Source organism: Borostomias antarcticus (genome assembly GCF_949987555.1).
Source record: "Borostomias antarcticus genome assembly, chromosome: 15".
NCBI lineage: Eukaryota > Metazoa > Chordata > Actinopteri > Stomiiformes > Stomiidae > Borostomias > Borostomias antarcticus.
In genome coordinates, this window is record NC_140248.1 from 24207126 (window position 1) to 24224700 (window position 17575).

General features: G+C 46.4%; 1 protein-coding gene across 1 annotated transcript; it reads right to left on the reverse strand.

Annotated features, from left to right (window-relative positions):
* Nucleotides 1-1340: 1340 nt before the first annotated feature.
* On the reverse strand, nucleotides 1341-17050 carry LOC311319026 (tripartite motif-containing protein 2-like; the record flags this gene model as incomplete). Its single annotated transcript, XM_084450465.1, has 15 exons — nucleotides 1341-1493; nucleotides 1693-1833; nucleotides 2176-2246; nucleotides 3273-3441; nucleotides 5726-5893; nucleotides 7154-7257; nucleotides 7819-8197; nucleotides 8346-8498; nucleotides 9391-9489; nucleotides 9804-9905; nucleotides 10247-10427; nucleotides 11474-11625; nucleotides 12305-12415; nucleotides 12919-13048; nucleotides 16905-17050. The coding sequence occupies 15 exons, from the start codon at nucleotides 17048-17050 to the stop codon at nucleotides 1341-1343; spliced, it is 2259 nt and encodes a 752-aa protein (XP_084306591.1).
* Nucleotides 17051-17575: the final 525 nt, after the last annotated feature.

Sequence of the window (17575 nt, forward strand, 5' to 3'; positions counted from 1 at the left end):
GAAAACATTGCTTATTGTAGTGCCGCCATTCCCAAGGTTGTACAAGATATCACGGTACACCATCTCTCTCTCCATGTCAAAGTGCTTTTGTCAGCTAGAACTATGAAAGCAATATTCAGTTCACGTTTAGATAATATTTTAGAATATGATATAGAGTATATGACAACTATCTATGTACACACATATATTACTCTTGTAAAGGACATCATGACATAATGATCTTTGTGTTTATGTTCAACAACAACAACAACAACTTAGAATTAAAAAGAAACAACATTGGCAAAATGATATCTGAATGTTACCTCTACAAATGGAGCCTAAAGATATAGTTTCATGTGCTACAAATATTTCAAGGCATGTATGGAGTTTGGCAAAGAGCAGAGACAATTCAAACACACCAACTTAGAAAAATAATTTGTAGAAGATAAAATCAGGTAGAAAATGAAAAATAGAAAATGAATCAAGTCTTTTCTTGGTTTAAGTTATTTGAAATGATACTACAAGAAACAACATGTTTATAATGTTGTGCTATTGAAGTTTGCGATTCATAGGGTATCATTTGAAGCTGTAGATCATATTATCAGTATAGCAACAATGCCATCGTCGCGCTGAAAGTAAAGCTTTGCTGGATCTGAAATCTTTAGTATAACATATACAGGTACATAATATATCCATATAGTTACACAAAATATGCATAAAGGTATGTACAGCTACTGTATATATGGGCATACTGGAGTTACTGTATATAAATACACAACAATACTAAAGCGCAAGGATCAGAGGGATCTGACAGACCTGGGGCCAAATACAATCTGAAATACATTCATGTACTTTTCTGTGAAAACCCCACTGCAAGCAGACTCAAGCAAACACTGATGGGATTGAAAATATTTCAAACAGTAATTGGACCCAGGTCTGGATCACACAAGATTTGAATAATAGAGGGAGCTGGACACCATATTCCATGGGACCATGGGTGTTGTCTCTCTCTCTCTGGTAAAAAAAAAATCATCCATAAATTGTGGAGGCAGGAGCCAACTGAATCTGTGCTTCGTTACAAGGTTGCCTTTGGGTATAAAGACAACATAGTTATCCTTGATAAAAAATCAGTTAATAATGTGGTTGATACAAAAAAAACACACACATCATCTTTCAACCAAAAGTGCCTTTCACTCCCAAGGAGTTGTTGGTTTTCTCTGTCTAGAGTTTTCTGTGGAAGGCTTGGCAGACGGCACGGCGTAGAAAGACGGGGAGCCAGTCAGGATGTTGGGGGGACCCTTTTGTGCCGGCCTGTGGGGGTGTCTGGCTGGCTATGCCGTGCCCGGGGGCTGCCCTCCCCTCTACTGCAGGTAGCGGTAGACCTTGAAACAGTGGTTGCCAGAGTCCGCCACAGCCACGTGCCCGTCTGAGGTGAGGGCCAGGCCCTGGGGCCCGTACAGGGGGTCCGCAGACGTGTTGATGTAGGACAGGAAGGAGCCTGCGCTGTCAAACACCTGACAGTAACAAAACACACGGACACACACGCACACCACACACAGACCTGTCAGGCGCCTACCAGCAAAACATTCTCAGCTTCTCCGTCTCAAATGTCAGTGTTGTTATTTCAACCTGTTACGGGCGGCTGTATAAACGGCGTGCTGGAGCGTTCCTCCGTGTCGGCTGTGTAAAGCCAGCCTCAGCCCGGAGCCTCACCTGGATCCTGCTGTTGCCCCAGTCGGCTACAATGATGTTCCCGTTGGCATCCACGGCCACACCGGTGGGAGCGTTGAACTGGCCGTTGCCCTCCCCGTGAGATCCAAACTTAAACAGGAACTCCCCGTCTGCACTGTACACCTGGGAACAGGAAGTAGACGCAGCTCAGCTCTGAAGGTTGTTAAGCACTATATACTATACAGCACACATCAGGGTTTGCCAATGCGGTTTTAACCCCGTATTCAAAACGTAATCCTATTATCAACTCCATTATTCAAGTAAGGCAACATATTTCAAATGCTTTTGCGTTAGAGTGATGCAAGGATTATTGCATGTAAATGTAAACTCACATACCAGTTTGACTCCGGGCCAACATACTGAGTTTGAAGTTACTCACACATCAATGTTATAGTTTAACTCTGGGTACAGCTGTGTGTGAGACAACATGCTTGAGCAGGCGACAAAACATCATTCTTCTCTTACCTTCACAGAGTGATTGTGGAAATCTGTCACAACAATTTCATTCTTGTTGTTCACTGCAACAAAGTGTGGACCTGGGGGCAGAGAGATAAGGAGGCGGAGATAAGAGAGAGAGACAAGAGCAGAATTAGAGAGAGGTAGAGAGAGAGAGAGAGAGAGAGAGAGAGAGAGAGAGAGAGAGAGAGAAAGCAGAGTTACGGTTTGGCTCCATTGTGGCCATCAGCACCATTCCACACCGTCAACATTCTACCATCAAAAATCAAGAAATGAACCTCGGCAATTCTCTAACATCGAACATGACGCCACTGCTGGAGTGGAGCTGGTCATTAATTACAATGGATTAATTCCCTTAACGTGGTTGATGTTTGACACTGACGGCTGCAGTGGAGCCAAGGGGTTAGAAAGAGACAGAGAGAAAGAGACAGTGAGAGAGAGAGAGAGAAAGAGAGAGAGAGAGAGAGAGAGAGAGAGCTATGAGAGGACGATGGCCATGACTTATCAAAGTCGTAAACATTTCTGAGTAGACCACAGATCTCATAGTTGGTACAATACATACAATACAATACAATACAATACAATACAACAACAAAAATCACTAAATTCAACTAAGTTGGACTGATGGACCATCATACCACATGGGTAACATTGTTACAATTGAATATGGTTAGTTTTGAAATTTGCTTTAAATTTATTTCAGACAAGAATGCAATATGTTACATATGGCAATTGCTTTTGTCGCAATCATTGCAATGCATTACAATTACAATGGCATATGCATGAATCTCTGATGCGTATATGTACTGTATATCAGTCACGGCGCAATCTTCCAAGCTGTCCATTCTCATTTGAAGGGCACAGAGGATGGATGCTGGTTAGACAGGGAAGGGTCACACTAATACTTACTGAACACACAGCCAGATCTATTTAAGTTTGCACCACTTTTTTCTAAAAACAGAAATGGGGGGGAAACAGAAAGAAAAAAACAAGGTGGAGTCAGAGATTAGGGACCAGAAACCAAGAGAAGAGAGAGAGGAGGCAGTCTGGTCTAGAGGCAGGTGTGCTTCCCTCTGGGAGCCAGAGATCCGAGCCCCTCCCCTTACCTGCAAACTGTCTGTCGGCTGTGCCCCTGGCTCCAAATTTGGTCACCAGCTTCCCATTGGACTGGAAGATGAACACACAGCAGGCCTTGTTGTCCACGGCGATGATGTGACCATTCCGGTCCACGGCCACACCTTTAGGACCCATCAGGCGACCAGCTCCGATCTTATTCTGGGATGGAGAGAAAGCAGTCACACTACATGAAACCACTTGTGAAATGGGGAGGAGGAGGCAATCTCAAATCTGTGTTAGAAGGTAAAGGTGATCTTTTAGAGGGAGAAACACAGAAGGGTGAACTGCTTGAGTCAATCTCTTCTACAGTCAGTCTCTCCCACATTGTGCCACTTCACTGCCCCACCTGGTTTAGTGAGGGCGGGTCTAGGGGTCAAAGTTGAAAGAGTGGCAGGTCGTAGCAGCAGAGCCAAGTATTTCAAACAGATGCTTAAGATCTTTCAGTTTGTCGATAGAATACAAACAGCAAACTTCTAGCAGTACACGGTCCAAAATACGTCTTCCGCTTGTTAACTTGATGTAACATTAAGTTAATGTTTCAATGCAGGATTATATGTAGGCCTAGTAGCATCGTTATGTGGAGCGCATAAAATCAACATACTATTTACCCATTAACCCATTTAAGCCGACCATTTTCTACTCACAAAAAAAAACGAAATGTTATTCATGTGTTTTTTGTCAATGACATGATAGTAGACAACTTAGACAAAGGTTTTAAGAAAAAAAAAGTTTCCAAGTGCTTCCTGTGACATGACGTTGTCGACTTCCTGCCCCTCCCTCCTGAGAAGATATAATAACATAGGCCTACATAAAAGTCAGGTATCAATGAATAATCATGTATGTTGTTAATTTATTTCATCATTCAACAAAACTCCACAGTCTTGTCTAACTGATGAACTGGAATATTATATTATTTTAATGTTTTTAACTTCTATTTTTTTTAAATCTATTTTACATGCACTTTGTATTTTTTTCCATGGCATAGAAATTGTAACTTTTTCAGGACTTTTAAAATAACTTTTTCAACAAAATAATTAGAGGTTTTTAATATATATATATATATATATATATATATATATATTACATCTGCAAAATCAGCTGCAATAGGTACCTTGATGTCACCAACTTTTGTTGGTTTTGGATTGACAAAGTGTTTTAAACTTCAATTTTAGGCCGTAGACCATCGTTTTTATTTCACACAGACTTGTTCTGACATGTATCTTCAGTGTTAAGATTGTTTATCAAATAAAGAGAACTCCGCAGAAAAATACTTTTGGGAATTACACTACATGATTTGATTTGACCATTACTTCAACATGTAGTCAGGAGGAGGAACCAGGATTTGAACCGACGACCCTATGATCATTGGCAGACCTTGTCACTCCCTGCCTGGGCCAATAGTCGATATTCATGTGCAGTTTCACATAAATTGGCCAAACCAAACTGAGGAGATACAATGGCACACACAGACACTATCTATGGGTTTAGTTGGATACATCTTGATACAAGGTATGTGCCCACCGGAAACTATAGTTGCCAGTCATTCAAATGCTATTTTCTTCAAAGCAAAGTACAAAATGAAGAAAATAAATGCAATACATGATTGTATGTTACTCAATTGAGATGATTATATGCATGAAAACTTTGAAAAAAAAATTGGGCTTGAATGGGTTAACGCCATCTCTGAGGCAACAGCGTCAGAATTTTTTACTAAACACATAAAAGTAATAAAAGCAGACAACATTTGGTGTACAATGTAGCTTTGTAGCTCAAAATGTCCTCTAAACAATTCCAGTTTTCAAATCCTCCCACAAATGTGCAGTAACGGTTACAGTCATAGACATTAATAAATGGAGCTAACACAATGATGCAGCATTGCTAAGCAACATTTTCAGGGTGAAAATTAACAGTGATGATTTGAGGTCGTTTTTATTGGCTCCAATTAATATGCACATAAAAAGCTGAAAATATGGACGTATGACTGTGATATGTTATTATTGTTGAGTCGGTAACTTTTCCGTTGCAGTTTAAAATGTGGCTAGTACAGGAATAAATGAGTCTTATCGCAGTGCTTGTGGTGTTAGATCATGGATGTATTAATAGAACGTTAGATGCACATTTGAGGGTGGGCGTTAATAGATACCCATACGCTAGCTAGGGTAGTAGTAATGTAGCTAGCGTAGTAGTGTATCAGTAATGTAGCTAGTGTAGTAATGTATCAGTAATGTAGTTAGTGTAGTAGTGTATCAGTAATGTAGTTAGCGTAGTAATGTATCAGTAATGTAGTTAGTGTAGTAGTGTATCAGTAATGTAGTTAGCGTAGTAATGTATCAGTAATGTAGCTAGCGTAGTAGTGTATCAGTAATGTTGCTAGCATAGTAGTGTATCAGCGTAAAAACTCATGAGTCTGCCATTCAGGCTAGAGTCTCTCCTACAGTCTCACCTTGAACTTCCCGTCAGAGGAGAAGATGCTGACCCATCGGTTGTCGTAGTCGGCCACAATGATGTCGCCATTCATATCCACGGTAACGCCCGTGGGCCTCTGCAGCTGGCCCGGTGTGCGACCCCTGACCCCAAAGCGCATCTTGAACTGTCCGTCATTGGAGAACACCTGCAGAGGAGGCGGGGTGTAGTATACGTGTATACTCGTAGTATACGTGTATATACGTAGCCTATATATATCACTCCGAGGTCCCTGTGGTCGATCGACGCGGTCACGGCTCTCTGTCCTGGCCCCACAGTGGTGGAATGAACTGCCCACTGTCGTCAGGACAGCAAAGTCACTGACCATCTTTCGCTGCAGGCTCAAAATTCACATTCATCTGTTCAAGAAGTAGGCCTACTACCAGGATCCTCCCTTTTAAGGACCTATTGTATTTATATTTTGCTACTCTTGCACGTTGGCTCAATAGATTATGCTCTTAGTCACTCTTGTTTAGAAAGGAGATGCACTTGTGAGTTCTGGCGAGTAGTACACTGACTTTTCCTACGTTAAATGCAATTATTGTATGTCGCTTTGCATAAAAGCATCTGCCACATGACTGTAATGTAATAGAGAGCTGATGCCTCTCATTTTTCTGTTCTGTTTCATAAGATATGTATCAGCAATGTTATGACAAACCTGTCACACTTGTGCACCTCTGTGGCAGCTTGGTATGAAAGTGAATAACACCTGGAACATTCCAGATGTTGTCATTTTGATTCCAGAAGGAGTGACAAGACTCTGTTGTACATGTATATGTCTATGTCACCACAAGGGGTCAGAGCAGTCTCAGGAGCATATTTATAGCATGTAGATAATTCATCCACACCGGTACCTTATCTTTATATTGTATAGATGTTTATTTTACTGTCATTTTTAAATTGTGTATCTGTCAGTACCCGGCAGTAACATTTCACTGTGATTGTACACTGTACATGTTTGCATGTGACGGATAAATCAATCAATCAAAGCTTTATTTGTGTAGCGCATTTCATACCCAGAGGCAACACAATGCGCTTTACAGAGAACAAGGGAGGTGGGCATACGACCCACTCTCTACATATTCCAGAGGGAAGCAAAAAAACAGTAATCACCCGGGGGCCAGATAAGTTGAGCTGTAAAAATTCTTCCCTGACCCCTCTCAACAAGGCGATCGAGCAAGCTCCAGGAGTATGTTTGTCTACCGGCTAAGAACATTTATAAAGCAATACATTACATTAAATTACATTTCAGTTTAAGAGAGGCTAAAAAAGCATCATAGGAGAGACATGGCAAATACTGGTGTGTGTTTGCTATGGCCCAGGCCTAAAGCCGGAAGTGGGCTGGTGTATGTCTGTGTCATGTATAAAGAATGTGAATCTGATGTGAATCTGAGGAGCTCTGTCTCACCTGGATACACTGGTTGTTGCTGTCGGCCACCACCACTCTGCCGTTGCTGGACGCCGAGATGCCCTGAAGGTTGGTGAACTCCCCCTTCTCTCTCCCTCGAGAGCCTACAAGGCAGGGAAACACACACACACACACACACACACACACACACACACACACACACACACACACACACACACACACACACACACACACACACACAGAGTACACACTCATGCAAGTCATGTCTTTGATATCTCATGCACTGTAGATGACCTGACAGTGGACAGTTGGTGGCACCATGCAGCAGGTTGGCACTAGCCGGATATCAGACAGAATGTCCACTTGTTACACTCCATTGAGATCTTCAGTCTGACGTTGCTTCCACTGTAACCGTTGTCCATGGAGGAGGGAGATTCAATTTCCCCTAACCAATCACTAGAGACCAACATATCCGTCTGAATCTAATGTCATAGCCATGTTAACCATAGACAATGTTGACAACATGGAGCGAAGTGAAACAATGTAATCGTAGTAGGCTACTTTGTTAGTAATACTACCAATTACTACTAATCGCCCTTCTCTCAAGTAACACAGAAGCCTACAACTACAGAAGCCATTGTCTTTGGATTGAAATGTCTGGTCCCAGGCTGGGCTGGTACAGGCTGGCAGTGGCGACGTCTTACCCACTCTGTAGATGAGCTCGTCTTCGATGGGGTTCTCCTTCCTCTTGGTGGTGCTGTACATGCTCGAGGGCCGGCGCACCGCCTTCTGCCGCACGTGGCCCCCGGTGCCGCTGGGCGACTTGACCCGGCGCTTGACGTCGTCCGGGGACTGGGGCACGTCCGAGGGCTTGACCGCCCGCAGCCGGAAGGGGCTGCCGCGCACCGCCTGTCCGTACAGCGACAGCGCGAAGGAGTACTCGCCTTCCGAGCGCAGCGCGTAGCCCACCTCGTACGTGCCGTTCTTGTTGTCCGTCACATCTGGCTCGGCCGCCACGGTCCCGTCCGCCGCCGTGATCTCGGCCTTGAGCGCCGCGTTGCCCGACTTCACCAGCTCGCCGTCCTTAGTGGGTAGAAGATATGCATCCATCGAATTAATGAGGGATTTGAAAAGCAACATTTACAGCCGTGTCGATGTCGGCGTATTATAACAGAGCGGGACAGTGAACGGGAGAAAAGGCCGTCCAGTCATCCGAAATGAAATGAGTAACCTTGTCCTTGGTTGTCACGGTGATGCTGTGGTGCTGTCCCGTCGCTGCGTGGCGTAGGCCCTCTCCCGTGGCGACGGAGGTGTGGCCTACCGCCGCCGTGGTGATGAGCACCCCCAGGTTCTGGATGGAGCGGCGTAGGCCCTCGGTCTCCACCTGAAGAGGTTAGAGGTCACACACAGACCTGACCCTTGACCCTCACCCAGACCCCTCTGCACCCGATGCTCACGCAGTCGGACAAACACTATCGTCAAAGCCAATAGGCAAACGCAATAGGCAATTTGCCACAATATAGAAAAAAAACGGGCTAGGTGTGAGAATGGATGGATACAGTCATAGTCAGTCAAGAGCGCAAATTACCAAATAAACCAAAATAAATTAGGCCCAAATGAAATGTTAGAGTTCCTTGGGAGGAGATAGCGTTGGCTGTCAGTAGCGTACTTAATGAAATCCATTTGTAGAAAGATGAAAGATGTTAGACGGTGTTATGTTTCCTATGTCAATAAAGCACTATCTGAATTGAATGCATTTCGGTCTGTGTCGGTGAAAGAAAAAAAACAATGGCAATTGATGTAAACCAGTGTTTAGCCAAAGGGACAGGTTGGCAGACAAACCGTTTTTCTGGGACTGTCCCCATAGTCTGACTCAACGGATGTAGGTTTTGGTGGTAAGCCTTGTCATTTGTTTATTACTGCCCAATCAGGGGCGCCGATTCATGTGGTCAACCAATCAGTGGGGAATGGAGATTCTCCCAGACTACCTGAAACCTAGCAACCGCTCCGCCGAAAGAACATAAATAGCTGGATTGAAGGCGTCGAGCCGTGTTGTGTGGCGTCTCTAACCCCTCGGCTCCACTCAGCATCAACTGTCAGTGTCTGTCAAAAATCAAGAAATGAACCTTGGCGACTCTCTTATGTCAGACGCAGGCATCGAACGCAACGGCTGCAGTGGACACGCTCTCATTAATTACAATGGATTCATTTCTTTGCCGTCTGCTTGTTGATGGTTGACGCTGACGCTAGCGGACCCGGTGAAGTCAAGCTCTTACCTGGCAGTCCAGGTGTGCGTTCTGGTGTGGTCTCTCTGGGAAGTCGTGGCGGGCCAGGGCTGCCACGCGCTCGCTCATCTGCTTCTGGACCAGCAGCACCTGGACAACAACACAAACAAACAACACAAACAAACAAGGAAGCGTCAGATACGCCATGTCACACTTGTGGCTTCTGACAGTACATGGGAGACGCTCAACAACAACAACAACAACAACAGCATTATCCAACCGGTAACTGCAGCTCTGTTGATATGCAACAGCTGGTCAGAGTTCATAGTTTCAACCTCAGTGTAAAACTACAGCTGTGTGATTGGTAATGGTAAATGGTAAATGGACTGCACTTATATAGCGCTTTTCCACCTTAGCAGCACTCAAAGCGCTTTACAATGGCCTCTTACAATGACAGTACCAACCTCAGTTGCGCTCCCATGGCTCAGGGCCTGCTCTGTGAAACTACAGCTGCTCTGGATGTGTTCCTTTCCCTGGAGAAGAGAGGACATCTGAGCCTGCAGCACCTAGAGAGAGGAGAGGACAGGAGAGAGGAAAGAGGAGAGGACATGAGGGGACAGGAGAGATGAAAGAGGAGAGGACATGAGAGGACAGGAGAGAGGAAAGAGGAGAGGACATGAGGGGACAGGAGAGAGGAAAGAGGAGAGGACATGAGGGGACAGGAGAGAGGAGGGGCCAGGAGGGGAGAGAGAGGAGAAGAGAGAATAGAGGAGAGAGAAGAGGAGGGGGAGAGGAGAGGGAAGAGGATTGGAGAGGAGAAGAGATGGGATAGGAGGAGGAGAGGTTTTTAGTGTCTGGGGTGTGTCCAGTTCCTTTCTTATGCCAGGGTTAGAGGGGCGTGTCTAACCTTCTGCTTGGTGCTGCATATGTTCTCCAGGTCGGTGACCAGGGCGGTCTTGCGCTGGTGCAGGGCCCGCTCAAGCTCCTCGAAGGTGCCCGTGATCTCGGCCACCGCTTCGTTCTTCCTCTCCGTCAGCTGGCGGGAGATCTCCGTCACCAGCTCGATGGCCGCCGTCAGCTGGGGCAGCCTGGGACAGGAAGAGATGTCATATCAAATGGAGGAGACAGTTGTTATCTAGTCTTGCATAGACAGACCTATCTCTTCCCCAGGCCCTGAGAGAGCCATCCACTGGACTCATGTTCAAAAAACTTCTTAAGACACACATGTTCAGGCAGGCCTTCGGCCATCTATAACGCCTTGCTGCTCGCAATGTTGTTTTTTCTGTTCTGTGTCGTTTTAATTTAGTCTCGTGTTGTATTGCCTTTGATTTTAATTTATTACTATAAAGCACTCTGTGCATCCGTGCTGTGAAAAGCGCTATAGAAATAAAGCTTACTTACTTACTTACTTACTTACTACACCTCTACATCATTGTTGTTATCTGATCTCAAATGGAGGTGACACAAGCTCTCTGTGCCTTCTCTCATACTTTCTAAACAGAAGAGTGGTGCATGTAACAACATTCTTTATTGTGACACAATCCAGGATTGATGTCATTAGTTTATAGTCTAGTATGTTAGTCTATATAGTCTTACATGTTATTACCTAACTGAGGAATGTGCATACGAGCACACTATCCCCAACACACTGCAGGAAGCATGGATAGATTAGTTCCACTAGTCAGCCCTTAACTGACTAATAATAAGCAAGTATGGTAGTATTTTAGTATGCTATCATGTTTCTATGTAGCTATGCTAGTATGCTACAGTATTTTAGACTGCTAGTATGCTTGTATGAAAGTATACTAGTATACCACAGTTGTATTTTAGTATGCTAGCATGCCAGTATGCTTGTATCTAAGTATGCTAGTATACCACAGCAGTATTTTAGAATGCTAGTATGCTTGTATGTAAGTATGCTAGTATACCACAGTTGTGTTTTAGTATGCTAGCATGCCAGTATTCTTGTATCTAAGTATGCTAGTATACCACAGCAGTATTTTAGAATGCTAGTATGCTTGTATGTCAGTATGCTAGTATACCACAGTTGTATTTTAGAATGCTAGTATGCTTGTATGTAGGCCTACAGTAAGTATGCTACAGTAGTATTTTAGTATGCTAGTATGTGTACCACCTGTTGCGTATGGCATCCAGTTGGGCCTTGAGCGCGGCCTTGTGTTGCTCCAGGACGTCCCGGAGTGGCACAGTGACGTGCTCGCCATGCTCAGCCTCGGTGCAGTCCAGACACATGGCAGTCTCACACGACTCGCAGTAGAACTCCATCACCTGCAGGGGGCGGCAGAGGCACACAGAGCGCGGTCATCCAGGGGGTTGTGGAGGCAACACCTTTGCCTGTTTTCCCCTGACACACCTCTTTTATGTCACTATGTTTACGTGCACTCTTTCTCTTGAATGTATTCAGTGCACTTGTATGTATCTGATTGGACTATGTTTTTAATGTCCCCACTGTAAAGCACTCTGTGCACTCGTGCTACGAAGGGTGCTATATAAATAAGATTTGACTTACTTACTTACTTAACACAGCGTCTGTCGAAATGCCTTGGGATTGTTCCCAGACGGGCAGTATAGGGTGGGGGTAACAGAATCCTACCTTGCTCTTGTGGTTGGGGGAGCAGAGGGGCAGTAGGGGTAGACGGGGGGGGGGTAACTACCTTGCCCTCGTGGTTGGGGCAGTAGGAGGAGACGGGGGGTAACTACCTTGCCCTCGTGTTTGGGGCAGTAGGAGGAGACGGGGGGTAACTACCTTGCCCTCGTGGTTGGGGCAGTAGTAGGAGACAGGGGGAAACTACCTTGCCCTCGTGTTTGGGGCAGTAGGAGGAGACAGGGGGTAACTACCTTTCCCTCGTGGTTGGGGCAGTAGGAGGAGACGGGGGGTAACTACCTTGCCCTCGTGGTTGGGGCAGCAGAGGGGCAGTAGGGGTAGACGGGGGGGGGGGGTAACTACCTTGCCCTCGTGGTTGGGGCAGCAGAGGGGCTTCCCCGCAGCTGCAGCGCTGACCGACTCCAGGACGCTGCAGGCCTCGGGACGAGAACACTCAGGATCCCGCTGCAAGACCTGGTCACACACAGGCCAGCACTGTTTAAAGAGCTTTCAAGAACACTTTCAAGAGATTAGTAAAGGACCGTAATCAAATGGTTCTGTGTTCCTTCAAGTAGTTATTGCTACGCACTCAAGCATTATGCAACTTTTATAGGGGCGGCTGTAGCTCAGTTGGTAGAGCAGGTCGTTCAGTGATCGAAGGGTCAGTGGTTCGAATCCCAGCTCCGACTGCCCACATGTCGAAATGTCCTTGAGCAAGACACATAACCCCAAATTGCTCCCAATGAGCAGGTTAGCGCCTTGCATGGCAGCTACCGCCATTGGTGTGTGAATGGGTGAATGAGAGGCCATTGTAAAACGCTTTGAGTGCCGCTAAGGTGGAAAAGTGCTATATAAGTGCCGTCCATTTACCATTTATAGTAACACTGCTGTTTTCAGGCAAGATAGAGAGATGAGACAGACCTGTATAAATAACGGTTGAATAGATAGTTTGTTATTAGCGCCGGTGAGAGACAGACCTCCATGAGGTTGGTGATGAAGAAGTTGTTCTGCAGGGCGGACACGCCTTTCTCTGGCAGGATGGACGTCTGGCGACACACAGGACACGACAGGGTCAGAGACTCTGGAGGGATGTAGTTCTGCAGACAGCTGGGGGAGGAGAGAGAGAACGGAGAGTGTCAGAGAGAGAGAGAGAGAGGACAGCATCAGAGAGAGAGCGGAGAGTGTCAGAGAGAGAGAGAGAGAGGACAGCATCAGAGAGAGAGAGCAGAGAGTGTCAGAGAGAGAGAGAGAGAGAGACCGGAGAGTGTCAGAGAGAGAGGACAGCATCAGAGACTGTGGAGGGGGAGGAGAGAGAAAGAAATAGGACAGCATCAGAGAGACAGGACAGCGTGGGAGAGAGAGACAGGACAGTGTCAGAGAGAGAGAGAGGACAGTGTCAGAGAGAGAGAGACAGGACAGTGTCAGAGAGAGAGACAGGACAGTGCCAGAGAGAGAGACAGGACAGTGTCAGAGAGAGAGAGAGGACAGTGTCAGAGAGAGAGACAGGACAGTGTCAGAGAGAGAGACAGGACAGTGTCAGAGAGAGAGACAGGACAGTGTCAGAGAGAGAGACAGGACAGCATCAGAGAGAGAGACAGGACAGTGTCAGAGACAGCAGGGGGAGAAGGGAGAGACAGGAGAGCATCAGAGAGACAGGACAGCGTCAGAGAGAGAGACAGGAGAGCATCAGAGAGAGAGGACGGCATCAGAGAGAGGGACAGGACAGTGTCAGAGAGAGAGAGAGAGACAGGACAGCTTCAGAGAGAGAGACAGGACAGTGTCAGAGAGAGAGAGACAGGACAGCTTCAGAGAGAGAGACAGGACAGTGTCAGAGAGAGAGAGAGAGACAGGAGAGCTTCAGAGAGAGAGAGAGAGACAGGACAGCTTCAGAGAGAGAGACAGGACAGCATTAGAGAGAGAGACAGGGGAGGAGAGAGAGACAGGACAGCATCAGTGAGAGAGACAGGGGAGGAGAGAGAGAGAGACAGGGCAGCATCAGTGATAGAGAGACAGGGGAGGAGAGAGAGAGAGAGACGGGGCAGCATCAGTGAGAGAGAGACAGGGGAGGAGAGAGAGACAGGACCATGTCAGAGACTGGGGAAGTTGTGCAGACAGCTGGGGGAGGAGAGAGCAGAGAGAGAGAGAGAGAGAGAGATGAATCATCTCAACCCTGTTCCTGAGACAGCTGTATACTGGGACCACATGGTCAGAGACACCATGGACTCATCGCTTTTTTAGTGACTTGTGTGCTCATAACAGCTGAATCATGGAGTGTTTCGCTTGTTTTTCAAAGTTTCGAGGGGGACGTTTAGGATGCCATCCTAATTGATAGACAGCCCTTAAACACCGCACACACACACACACACACACACACACACACACACACACACACACACACACACACACACACACACACACACACACACACACACACACACACACAGAGCCGCAGGATAAGGCATTCTGGCTTTGATAGAGGCAGAGACATTATAGCATAGGGAGGGACTGTGACAAAGAGAGGGAGAGAGACAGAGAGAGAGAGAGAGAGAGAGAGAGGGGAACAGAGAGAGACAGAGAGGGAGAGAGAGAGAGAGAGAGAGGGGAACAGAGAGAGACAGAGAGGGAGAGAGAGAGAGAGACAGAGAGGGAGAGAGAGAGACAGAGAGGGAGAGAGACAGAGAGAGAGGGGAACAGAGAGAGACAGAGAGGGAGAGAGAGATGACATAGAAGCAAAGAAGCCGGAAGCCAGAAAGAGAGAGAGAGAGAGACAGAAAAGGGGAACAGACGGAGGAAGGAGAGAAAGAGAGACTTGGAGTAAAAAGCAAAAAAACAAATACTACAGGCAGAAACGCCGGCAGCCACGGGGGGCATCAGCGCGTATGATGCTCTCCTTACGACGGTCACCACAGCCTGCGGGCTACAGCGTATCTATCCAGCCCAGCGCCACCGTCTGGGGCCTTGGAAAGCCGGGGCCACCCTGGGTGTGTGGCTCAGACAGGGGCCCCAGGGCAGACACAGCAGGGGGGGCCTCTCTGGGACCGCCCCCCCCCCCCCCTGCTGGCTCACCATCACGGGAAACACCAGCCATGACGTTAGGAAGGGTGCTTCCTCAGGATCTGTTAACCCACCCCCTCTCGACACACACACACACACACACACACACACACACATACACATACACACACACACACACACACACACAAATACACACACACACACACACACACACACATACACACACACATACACACACATACACACACACACACACACACATACACACACACACACACACACACGTACTTGTACTCCCACACACATACACACACAGCCACAAACACACACACCACCCAGTGGCCGACCCTCATGGTTGGAGAGACCATTGCCAGTGGGTCTCCTCTCGGAGAGAGAAAAAGAGAGAGAGAGAGAGAGAGCGTGAAAGGCTGCAGTTCTCTCCTGGTCTCCTCGCGCTGCTGTCTCTCAACAGCGGGTCTCCCTTCAGACGGCCGTCTCAAACTCAGGAATGCACTTAAGAGTCTCTGATGAGCGGATCTGAGGAGTGTTCCTGTCAGCGCGGGGGGGGGGGCGGGGCTAGGAGACCGTTCATACGGTACCTGTCATGGACGCAATGCCAGGGTAGACGGGGGAGGAGTCACCGTCACCGTCTGGTTATCTTTCACAGAAGGGCTGGGCAGCTGGTATTTGAACCTTGCCAGAACTTCTGGGAACAAGTTATGACATTCACGGACACCAATGAGAATCCGATCGGATTTTCAACCATATGCTGATTGGCCTGCGCAGATAGTGGGCTGTGCGGAGAGGCTGATTTTGCCTCTGATTGGGTCACTGACCGCTTATTTCTATTTTCAAGTATTGCTAACGAGTCCTGCACTCTTGCAAGCTGTCAGTAGCATATCAGTCATTTTTATCATTTATTACACAAACGGCAAAATGTATAACCTAAATGAGTTTTTCATTAAAGGAGTAGTAAAGGGAAAAATCATTTTAGCCCTGTTTTAAGGTTACTTATGATCTTATACAATGGTTCAGATCAAAACGTTGACAAAACTAGCACTTTTGAGAAAGTCTGATAATTGCTCTACCACTGTTTTGGTCATACAATGGATGTGGGTGGGCACCGTGAAAAATCATTACAAAAACATGTTAAACTCGGTTTTTAGTTGGCTTTCTGACATATAATTCGCCATGAAGTAAGATTCTAGTTCATCTGGAAAGGCTTTTTTAAATATTTAGCATAGAACTATTTAGTCGCAGCACATACGTGTGTAAACTTCCACAAACTAGGTAGCCTAGCAACATAAACAATAACAATAGCTACCGTAAGTAGTTCCGCTTCCTGAATCCCCTCTGCGGATTGATCTACACATCTACAACGGTTGCGTCAATACAAGTCAATGGATTTGATAAAATGATCAATAAAACCCTACAGGATTCATACTTTGCGGAGAATTTGATGTCAGAACACCAACGGACACCAATTACCCCCTCGGTGAGCTTCTTGTCTTTGAATGATTTTTCAAGGTGCCCACCCACATCCATTGTATGACCTAAACGGTGGTAGAGCAATTATCAGACTTTCTCAAAAGTGCTAGTTTTGTCAACGTTTTGATCTGAACCATTGTATATGATCATAAGTAACCTTAAAACAGGACTAAACATGATTTTTCCCTTTACTACTCCTTTAAGTCCCGACTATACACCTGAAATTAAATAATGTTCAAATGCAGCTGGATTTGAAAGTTAGGCTCATCCAGCCATGGTTCATCCAGTCACCTGTCAAGTCTTTTTGAAAGTGCCTGCCCAAGTGCCTTTTCCAATCAGTTTCTAGCGTTTCCAGATGTTTATGAGAAGCAAACCATCTAGAGCGTCAGGTTACTCCAGACTAGAGAGTCGGGGGTCAGATGTCACAGTCTGGCCATGGTCAGGGAGGGTAGCAGGTTACCTTTCGCAAAAGGTGTGCAGGCAGGGCAGGACCTTGGGGTTGTGGTAGCGGTCCAGACAGATGCTGCAAACCAGGAACTGCTTGTCTATCTGACGCACCACTGGACTCGGGCTGCCCGTCTCACGCTTCGCCATGGTAACAGACATTCACGGAGCGAGCCACCGAGTGGGACGTCAGTTAGCCTGGGGAGGAGAAGAGGAGAGAGAGAGAGAGGAAGAGAGAAGAAGAGAGAGGGGGGGAGAGAGAGAGAGAGGAATAGAGGGAGAGAGAGAGAATAAGAATTAATCTGAGTAATGATATTTGAAATGACAGTTAAGTCATCACTGAAGAAGGTTAAGTATCACTCTCTTTCCCCAGATGTTCTTTAGTGTGCTTCCTCCAGTCGTGAGGGGAAGTCTGTTATATCTAGCCTTCTAAACTACAGATCCCAGCATGCCTCCACATGGGCATAGAACTGCGTTGTGTCAGGTGACCTCTACGCTGCAGCCTATTGGCTGCTCTGAATCAACAGAGGCTCAGCAGTCATGGCACACAGGCTTCCAGACGCCATGCTAGAGGCACGGTCTTCGTTGGCAGCGGAACCTTTATTTATGTTGTTGTTGTTTTTCAATCATAAGTTGTATTGTTTCCCTCTCAGAACAAACAAACAAACAAAGAAACAGTATCACAAA